The sequence below is a fragment of the Oncorhynchus mykiss genome, chromosome 2, assembly GCF_057628025.1.
Source record: "Oncorhynchus mykiss isolate SJ-2025 chromosome 2, ASM5762802v1, whole genome shotgun sequence".
NCBI lineage: Eukaryota > Metazoa > Chordata > Actinopteri > Salmoniformes > Salmonidae > Oncorhynchus > Oncorhynchus mykiss.
The window spans coordinates 6,573,335-6,589,029 of record NC_143023.1 but is presented as its reverse complement, the minus strand read 5'-3'; the positions used below and the strand labels follow the sequence as shown (position 1 = coordinate 6,589,029).

Sequence of the window (15,695 nt, the reverse complement as noted above, 5' to 3'; positions counted from 1 at the left end):
GGTTCAACCGTCTCACCCAATCAGAACCCTGAGACAGAAGAGTATTAATGAGCCGTACCGTCCCAGCCCGGCAACACAGTGCACCGCCACGCAGCAGCCAGGGTCCTCACGGAACTTAGTCTTCAGCAGGTTCAGCCAATCATCTACGATCTTAGTGGGCGGAGGGGCACCGTCATCAAAGGCCCAGTCCTGGAAAACACACAAATACATTCACATTAGAAAACAATGTAATTGTCCACACAATGTGGGAATTGGTCTTCGGCGTCACACATCATAAACAGTACAGTTCTGTCTCTCTGACAGAAACAGCTGATTAGCATTGGCACTCTGAGGGAGCCCATTGTTACGAGACAAAGCAGCTCTACACTGCACCCCTACCTACTTCAAACTGAGGAACCAGACAAAGCAGAATCCCCTACTGAGGGTGAATGTATTAAAAGAGTTAGTGAAGCGCTGCATGTCTGAAACAACTGGTTCCAAGCCGCTGCTCACTGTGAAATGAGACATCTGTACCCACGTAACGGGGAGGAACGCAGAGTGTACCAACCTCAGTCATCTAAGCATGACTCGCAACATGAACCAACTGTCCCCACAGACAACACACTGTGTCCTTCCTACACTATTCACTGTTCCTGCCATCTCAGCAAGCAAAATAGGGTGCCATTTGGGACACATATCATGTTCCATCAGCACCCACAGCATCAGGAAAGCCCTAAGTCAACACAGACAACACTAGAAGGGGTTTGTTTGTAGTTGGTGCAGAGCCACAACAGAGAACAGATGTGTGGTCACCTCTTCTTCACGGAGTGAACTGTGGTGAACTGTTTGACTTCAACGTTTAATTGGTTTGGCTAGTGTACATTAAATCAGTCGGTTGGATACAATGTATTTTTCTGGCCATGTTGGGCTACCATCCCCTATAATGACAAACACTCTTTTCATTGAAGGATTAGACAGTGATGGTAGATGAACTAAACATCCATCACCTGGTCAGATGTAGACCTAATGCACCATACAGCATCAAGGATGCTCAAACCAGCTGTTTGACTCCTCCATTGGACAGATGAAGGCTTAAAGCAGAAACCATGGGTGTCTAGGAGGGATCAGTCACACTAGAGACCCATCAGACACTGTATCACATCCGGCCGTGATTGGGAGTCCCACAGGGCGGCGCACAATTGGCCCAGCGTCGTCCGGGTTTGGCCAGGGTAGGCCGTCATTGTAAATAAGAATTTGTTCTTAACTGGCTTGCCAAGTTAAATAAAAAGGTTACATGTAAAAAAAATAACACACACAGAGAGAGAGAGAGAGAGAGAGAGAGAGAGAGAGAGAGAGAGAGAGAGTCATCTCTTATCTCCTAGTGGAGTGGGACTTCCAACAACACAATACCTGCTCCCAGGTACAAACATCTTGTGTGTTTGACGACAATGCGTTACCAAGGCAACAGCTCAGCTGAGCCAGTGGATCACAGGCCTGGCTGGGAAAGATGTTATGATGACATCACTATTTCACACTGCCATGAATAGAAGGGTGCAACTGGGACTTTCTCTCTCAAAAAAAACAAGAAACTGTCAGGACCCATTCTACCAGTAACACACAGGCAAAACCCACAACAGGACCCATTCTACCAGTAACACACAGGCAAAACCCCACAACAGGACCCATTCTACCAGTAACACACAGGCAAAACCCACAACAGGACCCATTCTACCAGTAACACACAGGCAAAACCCACAACAGGACCCATTCTACCAGTAACACACAGGCAAAACCCACAACAGGACCCATTCTACCAGTAACACACAGGCAAAACCCACAACAGGACCCATTCTACCAGTAACACACAGGCAAAACCCACAACAGGACCCATTCTACCAGTAACACACAGGCAAAACCCACAACAGGACCCATTCTACCAGTAACACACAGGCAAAACCCACAACAGGAACCATTCTACCAGTAACACACAGGCAAAACCCACAACAGGACCCATTCTACCAGTAACACACAGGCAAAACCCACAACAGGACCCATTCTACCAGTAACACACAGGCAAAACCCACAACAGGACCCATTCTACCAGTAACACACAGGCAAAACCCACAACAGGACCCATTCTACCAGTAACACACAGGCAAAACCCACAACAGGACCCATTCTACCAGTAACACACAGGCAAAACCCCACAACAGGACCCATTCTACCAGTAACACACAGGCAAAACCCACAACAGGACCCATTCTACCAGTAACACACAGGCAAAACCCACAACAGGAACCATTCTACCAGTAACACATAGGCAAAACCCACAACAGGAACCATTCTACTCTCTGTTCAATGTTCCAGGTAGGACACTAATCCTGTACACGGCAAGGCCTGACCCTAACCTCACATGAAATGCCTTGAATTGCTCTGCATCCTGCTGTGGATATCAAGATATGTAGAAGTCACCACAACACCGAAGACACAGAAATGTCCATTTACATGTCTGTTTTGATGCCACAGAACTCCATAATGGGTGAACCCGTTGTGACAACCTTGAGAGTAAATCTCTCCCTAATAGAATCTTCGACTGTAGAGAGGATGTGGTTCAAAATAACATTTACATCTACTAAGAGGTGAACAGAGCCGCCTGGTATGTCAACAGTAAGCTATTCATGTCGTGAAGCTCATTCCAAGTCCAACCAACGCAGCCCAGAGCTAGAGACAAGAGCTTGGAGGAGGAGGAGGCAGAGTTCTAATTGTGGCCCGAAGAACGTCTTGGGCCGTTTCTCGGAACCCCCAGAACAGACCTTGTCACCATGGTATCCTTCCTCTGCAACTTGACTCTCATACGACAACCAGCGAGACGTTTGGCAGAGTGTAGGTCTCAAATCTGGCACCCTATTCCCTTTATAGTGCAGTGCACTACTTATGATTAGGGCCCATACAGCTCTGCTCAAAAGTAGTGCACTATATGGACACAATAGGGTGCCATTTTGGGCCACTTCCTGAATGAGTCCACAGTCCCTTTATATCAGCCAGCTGAATGTTATCACATGCTACAGAGGATGGTCTATGTTAAGTCAGTCACAAGGTGGATGGACGCACCTCTGGTACTTACCACTGTTATTACTGGTTATATATGGCCTCCAAATATACCCCCACCATTACTGATACACTGGTAAGACTAATGTAACCTGCAAAAGCAGAGAGTGTGGGAGTAACATTTCTCCATATAATGCCAATAAATAACCTCTTTGAGCAACGAAAGCATCACGAGCCATGTCAGACAGAACAGCACATTACACAGCGTTCTGAATGAGACAGACAGCATGGTTTTCATCTGGAGTTCAGGAAGATGTGGAGGGGAACCGGGAACTGGGTTTCACCTGCCAGCCAGGCTCTCTCAGCTGGTGGCTAATCTTCTGCTCTCTGCGATGTTGCTATTGAAGAGGAGGCACTGAGCCAGTCAGTCAACAAGTGTACAAGGGTACTTCCCAAATGGCACCCTATTCCCTACATAGTGCACTACCTTTGACCAGAGTCGGACTCAGTCAGCCAGGATACAAGGATCTCTCTCACACAGGGAAGAGAAGAGAGAGGACTCAGTCAGCCAGGATACAAGGCTCTCTCTCACACAGGGAAGAGAAGAGAGAGGACTCTGTGTGACCGTGTCACTCTGATAACACAACAGACAGAGAGGGTGGTTAAGGGCCTTATGTAACCCGGGCCTCTAGCTATCTCTACATCCCTACATTCTTCTCATCTGATGCTACCTCTCCTCTGAGAGGGTACCCGCTCTCTGCTCTCAACAACATTATTAACTCAGAGGGAGAGAAAGGAGAGAGAGAAAGGAGAGAGAGCGAGAGAGAGAGAGGAGAGAGAGCGAGAGAGAGTGAAGAAAAAGAAAGACCAGGTGAGAGGAGAGGATGTTGGGAGACAAGAGAGGAGTAAACCATGAGGTAAACCCTGACGCTGAGCCAGATGTGTGTGTGTGTGTGTGTGTGTGTGTGTGTGTGTGTGTGTGGGGCAGGAGGTAGTGTTTCCTCTACTCCGACACATGTGCAGCAGGGTGAGATCATGAATAACATCCTCCACATGGCAGAGAGAGAGGAAACAGGGTCAGTAGGAACATACTGGAGAAAATGTTTTGAAACAGAGCGAGTAGACTAGTCTCAATGGACCAGTTCAGATACCAGTAGACTAGTCTCAATGGACCAGTTCAGATACCAGTAGACTAGTCTCAATGGACCAGTTCAGATACCAATAGACTAGTCTCAATGGACCAGTTCAGATAGCAGTAGACTAATCTCAATGGACCAGTTCAGATACCAGTAGACTAGTCTCAATGGACCAGTTCAGATACCAGTAGACTAGTCTCAATGGACCAGTTCAAATACCAGTAGACTAGTCTCAATGGGCCAGTTCAGATACCAGTAGACTAGTCTCAATGGGCCAGTTCAGATACCAGTAGACTAGTCTCAATGGACCAGTTCAAATACCAGTAGACTAGTCTCAATGGGCCAGTTCAGATACCAGTAGACTAGTCTCAATGGGCCAGTTCAGATACCAGTAGACTAGTCTCAATGGGCCAGTTCAGGGAGCAGTAGACTAGTCTCAATGGACCAGTTCAGATACCAGTAGACTAGTCTCAATGGGCCAGTTCAGATAGCAGTAGACTAGTCTCAATGGGCCAGTTCAGACAGTAGCAGGCCACGTTTTACCTCATTTTGTACCTACTGAACACCACCAGGGTCGTATTCATTAATGCACAGCGTACCAGAACTTTTGGCACCGTAGCAAAACGTCTTGCAACAGAAAAATGAAAAAAAAAGCTTTTCTCATTGGACAAATTCAGGTAGGTCCCCCTTCGTTTCAGCCTGTTTTGTTTCCGTTTGGTTCCTAGTGAATAGGACCCTAGTGGGAGAGTGAAGAGAAGAGAGATCTGATGTATGTGTGTGTGTGTGTGTGTGTGTGTGTGTGTGTGTGTGTGTGTGTGTATCTTTGCGCACCATGACTGTGATGCCATCCTTCTCCAGACGTGTCTTGTCGTAGGTGACCTCACACACCCGCACCACTGTTGTTGCACCATACTGCTTCAGGTCCTGGAAAAGGGAGAGGTAACTTCATTAAAACCATTCATGAGAGTCGGAGGTTTGACAATGACAGTTGTAATACCAGTTAGATTGATTTGGTCACCGCCCTGTCACATGACACAGCTAGTTACAGTGGTAATACCAATCAGACCGAGTAGGATTACGTTTTCCCTAGATGCTGATCTACCATCAGTTCTGGGTTTTCCCTGAGAGACTCACACTGTGTTCTTAGAACCAAGTTTTCAGGGTTAGCCAATCACAGATTGTCACCCAGTTTAAATATTAATTGTCATCAAATTCCATTAATTGTGACATTTCCATTTTCACCTAACATGAATATTCATGAAGCTTAGCCCTGGGCTAAGAACGTGCAGTGTGAACCCAGAGGAGTAATCTGATTTTAGATCAGTTACCTAGGTACCACTTCTAACTCAGCAGGATTAGACGACCGAGAGCCAGAACAGTCTGGAAGATTCCTCTCTGTCTCACCTTGATGAAGGTGATAAGAGTGGTGTTAGTGGTGTTGTGTGGAAGGTTCTTCTCTGTCTCACCTCGATGAAGGTGTCGAGGGTGGCGTTGGTGGGGTTGTGTGTGATGAGGAACCTCATGTTCTTGTAGCAGACCTCGACGGGGGGAGCCGGACGGTTCATTCTGGACACACTGAGGATCCCACTCTCAGGAGAAGACGCCACGACGTCGACCCAGACCCAGGGGCCCGCACCCACCCTGACAGAGGAGCACCCAGCCCACCAGCTACACTACACTGTCCTGACACAGCAGGCAGGAAGCCAGGCAGGAAGCCAAGAAGGCAGGTAACCCCTGCTAGTCTCTCTGAGGTGGAGGAACAAACCCCAGCAACAACACCCCACCTCAGGAGGAATTTACAAGGTCCTCTCAAGTCTCTCCTGTCCAGGGTGTCTTGGTGTGCTGGGAATAGAGTGGGGGTTGGACAGGGTGAAGAGGTAGCTGTCCGTTAGCTTACGCTGCCCTTGGCCACCGACACTCACTACCCCATCTGGTGAGTTAGTGGGCCTGCCGTCCGTCGGTCAGTCTACAGTCAGAGTGGGGGTGGCTGGGTCTGGGTTGAGAGGGCGACCTGGCTGTGGGCATTCAGGGGTGGGAGGTGCAGCAGGGCAACAGGGCCATCCTCCCCCCGGGGGGCCTGGGCTCAAGCGCTGAGATGTTGGGCGTGGCAGTAGTCACCGCTCCCCTGCAAGAACTCCATCAACGACTGGCCGGCCTGAGTGCAGCGCTGCAAAGACAGAGGAGAGAGTCAGTGGGACTAACACACACACACACACACACACACACACACACACACACACACGAGAGTCAGTGGGACTAACAGTCAAACCACACACACACACACAGTTAGTTGGGGAGAGAAAGTCTACCTTTTCTCCATTATCCCCAGTCAGTCAGTTCAGGACATAATTTCCCTTTTTTGATCAAGCTGGGCTGAAGATCATTTGGTAAACTTTTATTCTATCAAACTACACACACAGGGTAAGGAGAGGACACAGACAGGTAAAAGACAGGCCCTAAAACTAACTTGTTTGTATAGCAGCCACTGTGGCAGGTAGATACAAAAGAAATCTGCCAATCAGATTTTTTACCAGCCAAAATTTAAAAAAAATGTGCTGCCATAATTACACAAAGAAACAAAGAACTGCCATGCTTAGTAATGTTTCTAAAACAAGAAATGTATTACTAGTAAGATGTTATTGGTTATATTTCTCAATGTAATTTACTATTCTGTGACCTGAGTATTTTTAACATAAATATCAGACAAAAAAATGTTTAGCTGCCCTTTTAAGGTTACCTTGGTAACAGGGCCACTCAAGTCATCACATGTGCCTGTGTCACTAGTAAGAGAGCCAACGAGGTCTCTTTTTGCTAGCAGTGGGAGGAAACTCAAAACATTGAAAAAGTAACCTAGCTTGTGAACAAAACAATGTAAATTAACAAGAAATCACTGTAGGATACTTGAGTAAATTAGACCAACTTTTATGCCTGTGCCCATTGCTTCTAAAAACAAATATTTCCGCACTCACAGCCCCCCCAGACAGTCAGTGTTGCTGCCTGATATCTGAATCCTAATGTTATAGCTTTCTCTGTGCATTAACAGATACGAAACAAAATGGCATTAATACTTTGAAAACAGCTACTGTAGCTTTTATTAAGCTATAAATCACAACTCACTTGGGCCCATGCTGGACTATTTTTATGAAATACCCACACTGTAGAGCCTGGAGTACTGCCACGCACTAACATAGCTGGTGAATTATACATTCTTACCTGCCAACGGCAAAATCTACCCACGTTCAGCAGGTGGCGGGTGTTAATTTTAGGCCCTGGGCCTAGGTGAGGATAACTGATACCCTAGAACTGCCAATTCCACAAATACCACACACAGCCCCATACGCTAACCACACACAGCCCCATACGCTAACCACACACAGCGCCATACGCTAACCACACACAGCCCCATACGCTAACCACACACAGCGCCATACGCTAACCACACACAGCCCCATACGCTAACCACACACAGCCCCATACGCTAACCACACACAGCCCCATACGCTAACCACACACAGCCCCATACGCTAACCACACACAGCCCCATACGTTAAACACGCACAGCGCCATACGCTAAACACACACAGCGCCATACGCTAACCACACGCAGCGCCATACGCTAACCACACGCAGCGCCATACGCTAACCACACGCAGCCCCATACGCTAACCACACGCAGCCCCATACGCTAACCACACGCAGCCCCATACGCTAACCACACACAGCGCCATGTGTTAAACATACTGCATACTTCGAGATGGTAGGACACAAATGGAAAACACTGTGCAGTAGGGACACTTCTCCAGTTATTTCTACTATTTCAGAGCTGTAGGGACACTTCTCCAGCTATTTCTACTATTTCAGAGCTGTAGGGACACTTCTCCAGCTATTTCTACTATTTTAGAGCTGTAGGGACACTTCTCCAGTTATTTCTACTATTTCAGCGCTGTAGGGACACTTCTCCAGTTATTTCTACTATTTTAGAGCTGTAGGGACACTTCTCCAGTTATTTCTACTATTTTAGCGCTGTAGGGACACTTCTCCAGTTATTTCTACTACTTGAGAGCTGTAGGGCCACTTCTCCAGTTATTTCTACAGTTATACCACAATTCACAATCTTGATCAGGATGATACTAGTAGTGTTGTTTTACCTGTAGACACATACTGTAACCTGGTAGTGTTGTTTTACCTGTAGAGACATACTGTAACCTGGTAGTATTGTTTTACCTGTAGAGACATACTGTAACCTGGTAGTGTTGTTTTACCTGTAGAGACATACTGGAACCTGGCAGTGTTGTTTTACCTGTAGAGACATACTGTAACCTAGTAGTGTTGTTTTACCTGTAGAGACATACTGTAACCTGGTAGTGTTGTTTTACCTGTAGAGACATACTGTAACCTGGTAGTGTTGTTTTACCTGTAGAGACATACTGTAACCTGGTAGTGTTGTTTTACCTGTAGAGACATACTGTAACCTGGTAGTGTTGTTTTACCTGTAGAGACATACTGTAACCTGGTAGTATTGTTTTACCTGTAGAGACATACTGTAACCTGGTAGTATTGTTTTACCTGTAGAGACATACTGTAACCTGGTAGTGTTGTTTTACCTGTAGAGACATACTGGAACCTGGCAGTGTTGTTTTACCTGTAGAGACATACTGTAACCTAGTAGTGTTGTTTTACCTGTAGAGACATACTGTAACCTGGTAGTGTTGTTTTACCTGTAGAGACATACTGTAACCTGGTAGTGTTGTTTTACCTGTAGAGACATACTGTAACCTGGTAGTGTTGTTTTACCTGTAGAGACATACTGTAACCTGGTAGTGTTGTTTTACCTGTAGAGACATACTGTAACCTGGTAGTGTTGTTTTACCTGTAGAGACATTCTGTAACCTGGTAGTGTTGTTTTACCTGTAGAGACATTCTGTAACCTAGTATTGTTGTTTTACCTGTAGAGACATACTGTAACCTGGTAGTGTTGTTTTACCTGTAGAGACATACTGTAACCTGGTAGTGTTGTTTTACCTGTAGAGACATACTGTAACCTAGCAGTGTTGTTTTACCTGTAGAGACATACTGTAACCTAGCAGTGTTGTTTTACCTGTAGAGACATACTGTAACCTAGTAGTGTTGTTTTACCTGTAGAGACATACTGTAACCTAGCAGTGTTGTTTTACCTGTAGAGACATACTGTAACATACTGCAGCCTACCGTTTAAATGTAATAAGGATGAGGTTGTAGCCTACCGTTTAAATGTAATAAGGATGAGGTTGTAGCCTACCGTTTAAATGTAATAAGGATGAGGTTGTAGCCTACCGTTTAAATGTAATAAGGATGAGGTTGCAGCCTACCGTTTAAATGTAATAAGGATGAGGTTGCTGCCTACTGTTTAAATGTAATAAGGATGAGGTTGTAGCCTACCGTTTAAATGTAATAAGGATGAGGTTGCAGCCTACCGTTTAAATGTAATAAGGATGAGGTTGCAGCCTACCGTTTAAATGTAATAAGGATGAGGTTGCAGCCTACCGTTTAAATGTAATAAGGATGAGGTTGCAGCCTACCGTTTAAATGTAATAAGGATGAGGTTGCAGCCTACCGTTTAAATGTAATAAGGATGAGGTTGCAGCCTACCGTTTAAATGTAATAAGGATGAGGTTGTAGCCTACCGTTTAAATGTAATAAGGATGAGGTTGTAGCCTACCGTTTAAATGTAATAAGGATGAGGTTGTAGCCTACCGTTTAAATGTAATAAGGATGAGGTTGTAGCCTACCGTTTAAATGTAATAAGGATGAGGTTGCAGCCTACCGTTTAAATGTAATAAGGATGAGGTTGCTGCCTACCGTTTAAATGTAATAAGGATGAGGTTGCAGCCTACCGTTTAAATGTAATAAGGATGAGGTTGTAGCCTACCGGTTAAATGTAATAAGGATGAGGTTGTAGCCTACCGGTTACATGTAATAAGGATGAGGTTGCAGCCTACCGTTTACATGTAATAAGGATGAGGTTGCAGCCTACCGTTTAAATGTAATAAGGATGAGGTTGCAGCCTACCGGTTAAATGTAATAAGGATGAGGTTGTAGCCTACCGTTTAAATGTAATAAGGATGAGGTTGCAGCCTACCGTTTAAATGTAATAAGGATGAGGTTGCAGCCTACCGTTTAAATGTAATAAGGATGAGGTTGCAGCCTACCGTTTAAATGTAATAAGGATGAGGTTGCAGCCTACCGTTTAAATGTAATAAGGATGAGGTTGCAGCGTACCGTTTAAATGTAATAAGGATGAGGTTGCAGCCTACCGTTTAAATGTAATAAGGATGAGGTTGCAGCCTACCGTTTAAATGTAATAAGGATGAGGTTGCAGCCTACCGTTTAAATGTAATAAGGATGAGGTTGTAGCCTACCGTTTAAATGTAATAAGGATGAGGTTGCAGCCTACCGTTTAAATGTAATAAGGATGAGGTTGTAGCCTACCGGTTAAATGTAATAAGGATGAGGTTGTAGCCTACCGGTTACATGTAATAAGGATGAGGTTGCAGCCTAATTGAGGTAACGCGGACACACTGACAGTAATTCGATACAATCTATGGGGGCTTCGGCTTGACAGTTATTACTACACCATCTCCTTACCAAAATAACTTCCCTCACTACCTCCTAACTGAACACATAGTAGCCAACTGTGAAGTAGAAAATACAACTGTTGAAGTCAACTGTTTGTAAAAGTCCAGAGTAAAACTAGCAGCCAGAGAAGCCACCGTATTGTACTGCTCACCTGAGACAACTTATTTGACAAGAAAACATCCTCAAATTAGACAAGAAGAGAAACAACAAGCAGTCTTCTTTAGATTCCTCCCTCACAGCTAAAGCCCAAGAAGCCTTTCATTCCTCTGTCACCACCAGGTCGATCAAGCTCATCAAACCCCAGGTCCTCCAAGGAGTCTCTCCAACCTGTTACTCTGCAGAGCTTCCCCTGCACACACTGAGCGTCCATCCACACTGCACACACCCGTGAGAAAGCTTATAGTAATCTAGGCAAATAACTCTTCACCACACCTCTCCTCCTGTGGTCCCTCCCACAGGCGCTCTCTCTCGCTCTCTCTCTGCCATCTCTGTTCTGAACCAGTTGAGGCTGCCCAGGTTTGTCATATGACACTGGCAGCACTCAACTGGTAATGTCACAAACAAATGCATGTAATGCTCTAGGAGGCACAGAGAGTTGACCCATAAATATAGTGAAGTTGGTTAGGGTTAACAGTCACCCCCAGGAGTCAGAACAACCCATAACCTAACCAACTTCACTATATTTAACAGTCACCCCCAGGAGTCAGAACCCATAAACCTAACCAACTTCACTCTGTTCACGCCCCTTTCCCTTAACTGTTAGTATACAGAAACATAATGTACCACCATCTACTCGGTTCTCTCCCCTTTCCCTTAACTGTTAGTATACAGAAACATAATGTACCACCATCTACTCGGTTCTCTCCCCTTTCCCTTAACTGTTAGTATACAGAAACATAATGTACCACCATCTACTCTGTTCTCTCCCCTTTCCCTTAACTGTTAGTATACAGAAACATAATGTACCACCATCTACTCTGTTCTCTCCCCTTTCCCTTAACTGTTAGTATACAGAAACATAATGTACCACCATCTACTCGGTTCTCTCCCCTTTCCCTTAACTGTTAGTATACAGAAACATAATGTACCACCATCTACTCTGTTCTCTCCCCTTTCCCTTAACTGTTAGTATACAGAAACATAATGTACCACCATCTACTCTGTTCTCTCCCCTTTCCCTTAACTGTTAGTATACAGAAACATAATGTACCACCATCTACTCTGTTCTCTCCCCTTTCCCTTAACTGTTAGTATACAGACACATAATGTACCACCATCTACTCTGTTCTCTCCCCTTTCCCTTAACTGTTAGTATACAGAAACATAATGTACCACCATCTACTCTGTTCTCTCCCCTTTCCCTTAACTGTTAGTATACAGAAACATAATGTACCACCATCTACTCTGTTCTTTCCCCTTTCCCTTAACTGTTAGTATACAGAAACATGTACCACCATCTACTCTGTTCTCTCCCCTTTCCCTTAACTGTTAGTATACAGAAACATGTACCACCATGGGACATCTCTCTTCAGCTGTCAATCAAACCCATAGTGGCGCTAGCTAGCTGACAGAAACCTGTGGCGGCTGAACAAAGGGGCCTGACGGGCTATTTCTGTGTAGCTGCCAGCACGCCAGCCAAGGACTTTAATGGAGCCCACAGGTCAGCCATTCCTATAAGAGCATTAACTGTGGCTCTAGTCCCAAATGGATCCCTACTCCCTATCGGGCCTGGTCAAAAGTTGCGCACTATATAAGGGAATGGGGTGCCATTTGGAACTCAGACAGTGTGACTGTGGGTCAGGTGGGGAATGAAAGGACTACAGCTACTGACTGGCTCATAAATAACATCACACATGAGTCAGACTTCTATCTGCAGCAATGAAGCAGTGTTATTGATGGGCTGTTTCATTGTCATTGCTGCAGAGTGTTTGAGCGGAGCTGAGCGGTCGGAAATCCCGCTCGTCGCTCACGGGCGCGCCATGTCCTTTCTACCCGCTCCGCTAGAAAACGCTCCTCGCTCACGGGCGCTCCATGTCCTTTCTACCCGCTCCGCTAGAAAACGCTCCTCGCTCACGGGCGCTCCATGTCCTTTCTACCCGCTCCGCTAGAAAACGCTCCTCGCTCACGGGCGCGCCATGTCCTTTCTACCCGCTCCGCTAGAAAACGCTCCTCGCTCACGGGCGCTCCATGTCCTTTCTACCCGCTCCGCTAGAAAACGCTCCTCTCTCACGTGCGCGCCATGTCCTTTCTACACGCTCTGCTAGAAAACGCTCCTCGCTCATGTGCGCGCCATGTCCTTTCTACCCGCGCTGCTAAAAAAAAACGCTCCTCGCTCACGTGCGCGCCATGTCCTTTCTACCCGCTCCGCTAGAAAACGCTCCTCGCTCACGGCCGCGCCATGTCCTTTCTACCCGCTCCGCTAGAAAACGCTCCTCGCTCACGGGCGCTCCATGTCCTTTCTACACGCTCTGCTAGAAAACGCTCCTCGCTCACGGGCGCTCCATGTCCTTTCTACCCGCTCTGCTAGAAAACGCTCCTCGCTCACGGGCGCGCCATGTCCTTTCTACCCGCTCTGCTTAAAAAAACGCTCCTCGCTCACGTGCGCGCCATGTCCTTTCTACACGCTCTGCTAGAAAACGCTCCTCGCTCACGTGCGCGCCATGTCCTTTCTACACGCTCTGCTAGAAAACGCTCCTCGCTCACGTGCGCGCCATGTCCTTTCTACACGCTCTGCTAGAAAACGCTCCTCGCTCACGTGCGCGCCATGTCCTTTCTACACGCTCTGCTAGAAAACGCTCCTCGCTCACGTGCGCGCCATGTCCTTTCTACCCGCGCTGCTAAAAAAAACGCTCCTCGCTCACGTGCGCGCCATGTCCTTTCTACCCGCTCCGCTAGAAAACGCTCCTCGCTCATGTGCGCGCCATGTCCTTTCTACCCGCGCTGCTAAAAAAAAACGCTCCTCGCTCACGGGCGCGCCATGTCCTTTCTACCCGCTCTGCTAGAAAACGCTCCTCGCTCACGTGCGCGCCATGTCCTTTCTACCCGCTCCGCTAGAAAACGCTCCTCGCTCACGTGCGCGCCATGTCCTTTCTACCCGCGCTGCTAAAAAAAACGCTCCTCGCTCACGGGCGCGCCATGTCCTTTCTACCCGCTCTGCTAGAAAACGCTCCTCGCTCACGTGCGCGCCATGTCCTTTCTACCCGCTCCGCTAGAAAACGCTCCTCGCTCACGTGCGCGCCATGTCCTTTCTACCCGCTCCGCTAGAAAACGCTCCTCGCTCACGTGCGCGCCATGTCCTTTCTACCCGCTCCGCTAGAAAACGCTCCTCGCTCACGGCCGCGCCATGTCCTTTCTACCCGCTCCGCTAGAAAACGCTCCTCGCTCACGGGCGCTCCATGTCCTTTCTACACGCTCTGCTAGAAAACGCTCCTCGCTCACGGGCGCTCCATGTCCTTTCTACCCGCTCTGCTAGAAAACGCTCCTCGCTCACGGGCGCGCCATGTCCTTTCTACCCGCTCTGCTTAAAAAAACGCTCCTCGCTCACGTGCGCGCCATGTCCTTTCTACACGCTCTGCTAGAAAACGCTCCTCGCTCACGTGCGCGCCATGTCCTTTCTACACGCTCTGCTAGAAAACGCTCCTCGCTCACGTGCGCGCCATGTCCTTTCTACACGCTCTGCTAGAAAACGCTCCTCGCTCACGTGCGCGCCATGTCCTTTCTACACGCTCTGCTAGAAAACGCTCCTCGCTCACGTGCGCGCCATGTCCTTTCTACCCGCGCTGCTAAAAAAAACGCTCCTCGCTCACGTGCGCGCCATGTCCTTTCTACCCGCTCCGCTAGAAAACGCTCCTCGCTCATGTGCGCGCCATGTCCTTTCTACCCGCGCTGCTAAAAAAAAACGCTCCTCGCTCACGGGCGCGCCATGTCCTTTCTACCCGCTCTGCTAGAAAACGCTCCTCGCTCACGTGCGCGCCATGTCCTTTCTACCCGCTCCGCTAGAAAACGCTCCTCGCTCACGTGCGCGCCATGTCCTTTCTACCCGCGCTGCTAAAAAAAACGCTCCTCGCTCACGGGCGCGCCATGTCCTTTCTACCCGCTCTGCTAGAAAACGCTCCTCGCTCACGTGCGCGCCATGTCCTTTCTACCCGCTCCGCTAGAAAACGCTCCTCGCTCACGTGCGCGCCATGTCCTTTCTACCCGCTCCGCTAGAAAACGCTCCTCGCTCACGTGCGCGCCATGTCCTTTCTACATGCTCCGCTAGAAAACGCTCCTCGCTCACGGGCGCTCCATGTCCTTTCTACCCGCTCTGCTAGAAAACGCTCCTCGCTCACGTGCGCGCCATGTCCTTTCTACCCGCTCCGCTAGAAAACGCTCCTCGCTCACGGGCGCGCCATGTCCTTTCTACACGCTCCGCTAGAAAACGCTCCTCGCTCACGGGCGCTCCATGTCCTTTCTACCCGCTCCGCTAGAAAACGCTCCTCGCTCACGGGCGCTCCATGTCCTTTCTACCCGCTCCGCTAGAAAACGCTCCTCGCTCACGGGCGCGCCATGTCCTTTCTACACGCTCCGCTAGAAAACGCTCCTCGCTCACGGCCGCGCCATGTCCTTTCTACCCGCTCCGCTAGAAAACGCTCCTCGCTCACGGGCGCTCCATGTCCTTTCTACCCGCTCCGCTAGAAAACGCTCCTCGCTCACGGGCGCGCCATGTCCTTTCTACACGCTCCGCTAGAAAACGCTCCTCGCTCACGGCCGCGCCATGTCCTTTCTACCCGCTCCGCTAGAAAACGCTCCTCGCTCACGGGCGCTCCATGTCCTTTCTACCCGCTCCGCTAGAAAACGCTCCTCGCTCACGGGCGCTCCATGTCCTTTCTACCCGCTCCGCTAGAAAACGCTCCTCGCTCACGGGCGCTCCATGTC

At 48.1% G+C, this 15,695-nt stretch overlaps 1 protein-coding gene across 3 annotated transcripts in view; it reads right to left on the bottom strand.

The window, feature by feature from the left end:
• Nucleotides 1-15,695, bottom strand: part of LOC110519860 (protein tyrosine phosphatase type IVA 3) — a 54,378-nt gene that overhangs the window by 16,876 nt on the left and 21,807 nt on the right. For 2 of the 3 annotated variants that reach the window (XM_090186669.1, XM_090186671.1), the window contains exons 2-4: nt 5,630-6,330; nt 4,995-5,087; nt 59-189 (exon numbers count right to left, since the gene is read on the bottom strand). In XM_090186669.1, the coding sequence (XP_090042795.1) occupies nt 59-189; nt 4,995-5,087; nt 5,630-5,728 (323 nt within the window). In that variant the 5' untranslated portion in view covers nt 5,729-6,330. Of the gene's footprint in view, nt 1-58; nt 190-4,994; nt 5,088-5,629; nt 6,331-10,929; nt 11,239-15,695 lie in introns of those variants that run through there. The other variant, XM_090186665.1, reaches the window with a different exon arrangement.